Raw genomic sequence first — 6,000 nt, 5'->3', positions numbered from 1 at the left:
GCTGAACCCTTTGATATACTCGTCTACCCAGTAATGTGTATGTGTCTTGCTTGAGAATATATTGTCAGATACATAGATTGGCTCTATTTATCTGTCACTTGATTTTACTCAAAGACATTTTGAAGGTAGTGATATGTCTGTATGGCAGGACAGGTGGGATGTACTGTCTGAATGTACAGCTGGAAAATTTGTCAGACTGCATTCTGCTGTTACTAATAAATATGCAAAGCTTAGTGATGATACAGTTGAGATATGAATTCCAAATGCCATATTTTTTATGAAAACAAGTTTTGTCTTAGGTAGGTCTGATTATTTTTCAATGAAGAAAATGTTATCAAACCCCCTTCTTGAGTTCCACTCTTGAAACTGTTCACAGATTGTCAGCTTTCTGATGTTTAAACTCTTTGCATGTAAATCGTTCTTTGCTAACAGACCCATACAGGGTTTTATACAGAATCAGTACATTTAATATTTTCTGTATGTTCAGGAAAGACTTTGAAGACATAAAAATGTAGATCCTTTTCACCTTTTTTCCAACTATTTTGACTTGTAGCTATTGTGATCTCTATTCGGTATAGCAGATGTGGTAAGATGTATAAAACGCAGATTTTTTCACCTGACTATGCTTGCCTCAGGTACCACTTTGGACAGGAATAAATTCAAGTAAATAATGAAGACAAGTATTTTAAAGTTTTGCCTGATGTATTACTTTAAAAAAACCCCAAAATTAACAGGGAAGAAAACTTCTCTGACAGAAATTTTTGCATTTCTCTTCATTGAGACACTGTTTTCTGCTTTTTTGAATACAGCCTTATACCATTGCTACCAAAAGTATGGGGGGAAAAAAAATAATTTATGCTCTCTCTGCTGGCCTTACAGCTGTGCAGAATAGATCTACCCCATACCTTCAAAGCACCCACACTTGCAGTTGGTTTGTGGAAGTTGGGTCTCTGGGGGACTAGGGAGAACACTGTATCTTCAAGATCCAGATCTGAGCAGTGGGTCATGGCATTTCTGAAATAACCGCTCAGTAACACTGGATTTTTTAGAAAGAAAACAACAGTGATATTTTGTGATAACTTTGAGTACCTTCAGTCGCAGCAGATGTTCAATCTGTTAGTATGATATAGGAGAGTTATACACTGTCTACAAAACGGTTTCATTTTTTTGCCTCGGCTTCCTGAAAATTATCTTTGTAGTACTGTGTAGAAAAGCAGAAGTGAAATGATCAAGTTGTTCAGAAATAATTGAAACAATCCAAGTGTGTTTGAAACTAAGGTGCAAAGCCTGTTATGCCTGGGAACATTGTCTTGAGAGCACTCACTTAAGAACTATCACATATTTTTTTTTGTTGTGTGTGTTTTGTTTGTTTTTAAGCTGGACCTGTGATCTGCAGAATGCTAACATACCCTCCAACTCGAAGAGCCTTAATTGTGGGTTGTGGTCTGCAGATGTTTCAACAGCTGTCAGGGATTAACACCGTCATGTATGTATTTACTGCTTGCTTCTCTTTATAAAGTATTAGACAGACCAGGAGAAGTTGTAGATGGGCTTCTGGAGAAAATCTGAAATGGGAAAAATTGAGTGTGAGAGCTGAAATGCTGGTTTGAAATCCAGATATTGGCATAATTGGCATCTCAGAAAATTGTTACAGGAGGGTGTTAGTGTAAGGGCAAACATTTACATAGAGATGAGAATGCAAACTGTACTCTGGGCGATGCGTTATTGTATGTTAGGGTTTACGGTCAAAGCTGTATATTGTCTAGACAAGAAAGTACACTTATGGTTTGAATTTGTGTGCAAATAGATTAAAATATGGTGAGGGTTAGACTGTTGACCATGATGGAGCATTATTGTGAAGTGCTAAAAGAGGTAAGATGCTGAGGGAAGAAACATTTCCAGTTATTACACAGTTGTGTTATGTTTATGAAGACTCAGCTTATGAAGACTCAGTAAATGTAGAAGTGAAGAACAATATATTGGCGTTTGTGATAAGCTGTCAGCTGACAAGAGGAGTAGCTCTTGACAAATGTGTACAAGACATAGCTTAAGGTGAAATTACTATTGAGCTCTCCAACAAGAGTAACTATAATGAATAAGATATCCATACTGTTTTAAGAGCAAGTGTAAAATATATTGCAGTAACATCTTACGGAGAAAACTACACCTAGGGGAGCAAGCTTGTTAGGAAATTGTTAAAAGGAACACCTGAAAGAATAAAGCTTTTAGTGGTATCAAGAGCTACCATATTAAATCATAGAGTAAATATCTGCCATCGATCACAAGGAGGGGAAAAAAAAAACAAACTCAGAATTGTTAAACTGCAAAGGAGAGAAAACTGTAACAGGTGAAGAGAGACTTCATAAAGTAGAAATTGTAACCAAATGTGGAAAGCATTTGGATGCAAAACTAAGTCATTGAAATCCAGAAGACTGGCACAGAAAGAGCTTTGAGAAACTCTTCAGGCACATCAGAAGCAACAGACCTAATAGCCTCCAGGCCCAGTAAGGATCAAGACATGAGAACAGTAGTAGAAGATAAATCTTTAGCACCAAATCTTACAAAGACTCTTTTTGCATTTGTGTTAATTATATAGGGTGTATGAAGCTTCCTGCCCATACTTAAGATGGTCTGTTTCAAATTTAAGTGTTAGTGGAAGAACTTTTAGAACAAGCTGATTAAAATTATTAAAAACAAATTGCCTAGACTCATCAGGGTACACCCAACAGGGCTGGAGTAACTCAAATACATAATCACTGAATTTGGAAATGTAGCATAACCTGCATGAAGCTACACCCCAGAAAGTTTTATTTCTGTCCTTATCAAAGTTAATTAAAACTGTCATAGAATCAAATGAGATGTGTGCTTATAAATACAAAAAATGAACATTTACATGGAAAATATAAAGTATGAAGAACAAATATGATTGTTGTAAACAGATTGTAAGTAGCTGGATGCAAGTTTGTGGTCATGTTAGAAGTACATATCCCATATGAACTAACCATCATAGACATGAACTAACCATTCAAGACAGCTGCTGCCAAAACTTCTTGAAGAAACAAGATGGTCTCAAAGGTAAGAGAGAAGCCTTCTCAGATTAATAACTTTTTAAGATAGGGAAAAAAAAAAGGAAAATATAAGAATAGAGGATAGTTATCATAAGCTAAGAATAGACTCAGAGGATAGTTATCATAAGCTGAGAATAGACTCAGAGGATAATTATCGTAAGATGAGAATAGACTCCTACAGGGATCTGTGTGGAGATCTTTGCTGCTCTAATAAGTCTGTGAAAGGGCTAAACAGCAAAATAACAGCTTGTACTCATACACCATTCACAATACCCTCTAAATCTGTGAGCGTGAACAGTTAGTTATAGGAAGATAATACAAGATAACAAATTAATAAAATGGCAAGTGTATTAACCATGCAGTATTATACAATAATGCTTGTGGGAGGGAACTGGCTAACTAACATGCATGGCAGTCTAAATTGTTACTATTCAAAAAAAAGATCTTGAAGATGCATTATAATTTTATGGTGACATCCATGACCAGTCTGGAAAATGATCTGCAAACACCAGGATAAACCAGGTTATGTGGGGTAAGAGATATCTATAGCTGAACAGCATGGTTAGAACTCTGCAGCTTGGAAAACAGATGGGTTTAGAAGAAACACAAGAGGATTATAAAGCTACGAATGTTATGGAGAAGATGGGCAGAGCATGACTATTCATCATTTCTTATAACACAATTTTAAAGACTTCCAGCTCTTACGCAGCAGTAGGTTTAAAATAAACATTTTTTCACACAGCACGTAATTACACAGTGGAACTCATTGCCACAGGATGCTACAGATGCCAAATGTAGAAGTAAGTTTAGAAGTTAATTGGGGGAACTTATATAATAAACATTATTAAAATGTTATTAAACATGATATGGTTGCAACTTATGGCCAAGGACAGTCATTCTCACATCGTGGTTTATACTACTTTAGGATACCTTATTAGGCTAGAACAAAAAAATTGGCAGTTCACAAGGTTTAAGACACTGGTAGGTTGACTGTTTATTTTAAACTTTGTATGTTTTAAAATCTCAAACTCCTTTCTGTGTAGGAGGTTTTACAAATAGTTTGGGATTGACCTAATTTGCTTGTGGATGTGTAGGAGGACAGAATTACAACTATAAACCAGCTGAATCTTAGCTTTAAAATAAGAAAATGCCTATAATAAACACATGAAGGCACTATTGTTAAAAGACTGGCTTGTAAACCATTTGTAATACTCAATTTTTTCAATAATCCAGTATAACTATATTTTTAGTTGTCAGGTATGCAAGACAAACAGTCTCCTATGAAAGGACATTTTTCAAATGTAAGTGAGCAGCTGTCTATTGATGGTTTGTTTACTTAGAAATTGGTGATTGCTTTTTAATGCAGTAATTAAATGGTACCTTAAGGTACTGTCAGATTGCATTAACTCTCTAAGCACTATTTTCCTCTTTGTAATGTTAAGATATGATATTCTGGGATTGCTGTTCTGTTGCAGCAAGAAAACAGGCATTGGCTGTGGTTGGAGGTTGTAGGATTGCGTGGGCTTTCCTTCAGTGGTTTTGAAGCTTGTTTACCAAAAACAGTCACAAAAAATGTTTTGATGGTTGTTGTTCACTGTAACTTTGGTGCTGCTGTGAATGCTCTTTTAGTATACCCCTTTCTAGGCTGTAGGAGAAGAGGCTGATGACCTTGACTTACTGTTGCCTGGCTTTCACTAGCAGAGAATTTAGCTTCTGGTTGCCTCCTTTCTCCTTACATATTTCCGTGGGACTCTTCTACACTGTGACCAGATAACAGGGCAACATCCATGATGGGCCCTGGCTTGTTCTAATCTGTCTTGAGGTTTTTCCACTATTTCTGCTATAAATGAATTTGTTAAATCTTGTGTTTTGTTGTAAGAAAGTGAGGCCATAGGAATAAGTTCGTGTGTCTGAAAAACTAATTTTTAAAAACCAGAACATAATCAAATCACAAAGCAGGAAAGTGAAATAAAAATATGAGGAAGAAAACACAAAATTATTTAGTACTCCCCCAATTTGTATATGCTTTACTGAGTATCTCTTCCATTTAAGAAAACAAACATTTGAATCAAAAAGTATGAGTGGTATAGGTAGGGGGTCTAGAAATAATGACTGAGTGTACCCAGTAGCAGAAGAGATCCTAAAAAGCATTAAAATATCTACAAGAAACACATGGAGACAACAACAAAAATCTAAAGCTGTCATGATTAAGAGTTCAGAAACCTGTTCTTTGTTTTCTGATTAAAAATTTTGTATCAACATTAAAGCCTGTGAGTGCAACAAAGTCCATCTGTAGTTGGATTCCTCTTGAGGATGGGGAGAGGAAAACTAAAAGAACTTCTGTAAGAGTTGTTGAGGACTGTAGTCCGTCCATCTCGTTGTGCAATAAACTGATCTGGTTTTTGCACAGAAACGGTTTCATATTGTGTTTGGATCAGCCAAGTATGTGTATAACATCCAGCCATGAGGAACTAGGAATTCTCATCACGTAGAGGATGTTACTGAACTGGTGAGAACAGCATGTGGAGCAACCTCTGCATTGAGGAGGCGGATCTAAAAGAGAAGCAAAATGTAAAAATAGGCTAAGGAGATTGACTCTCTCAGGAACAAATTCTAACATGATAAATTTAGTCAGTAAAAGAATAAAGCTCACTGATTGATTCCTTTTTTCCTAAAAACAAGGGTGCCACTGCTGTTTGATACAGAGCCCGAAGCAGAAGAAAATGTTTCCTTTTTGTCATGGCTATTGCCAGCTTAACTGACTTGTAAAAGAGGAAATCACACGTTTTTAGATGAGCATCTCTCACACTGGTGCGAGCAGATCTGAAGTGGTTTAACTTTTCCATTTCTTGTCATTATGGTATTTTCTCATCTTGAAAATGGATGCTCACTGTTTCAGGCCTGGATTCACAAATCTGGCTGACAGGAGGCT

The 6,000-nt window shown here is 36.3% G+C and overlaps 1 protein-coding gene across 1 annotated transcript in view; it reads left to right on the top strand.

The window, feature by feature from the left end:
• Positions 1 to 6,000, top strand: part of SLC2A13 (solute carrier family 2 (facilitated glucose transporter), member 13) — a 121,630-nt gene that overhangs the window by 42,071 nt on the left and 73,559 nt on the right. The window contains exon 4 of the mRNA XM_010013702.1: positions 1,378 to 1,486. Within this exon, the coding sequence (XP_010012004.1) occupies positions 1,378 to 1,486 (109 nt within the window). The remainder of the gene's footprint in view (positions 1 to 1,377; positions 1,487 to 6,000) is intronic.

This window comes from Nestor notabilis, unplaced genomic scaffold, assembly GCF_000696875.1.
Source record: "Nestor notabilis isolate BGI_N333 unplaced genomic scaffold, ASM69687v1 scaffold3454, whole genome shotgun sequence".
NCBI lineage: Eukaryota > Metazoa > Chordata > Aves > Psittaciformes > Psittacidae > Nestor > Nestor notabilis.
Note: the sequence above shows the minus strand (reverse complement) of the source record. Positions and strands in the feature narration are given on the sequence as shown.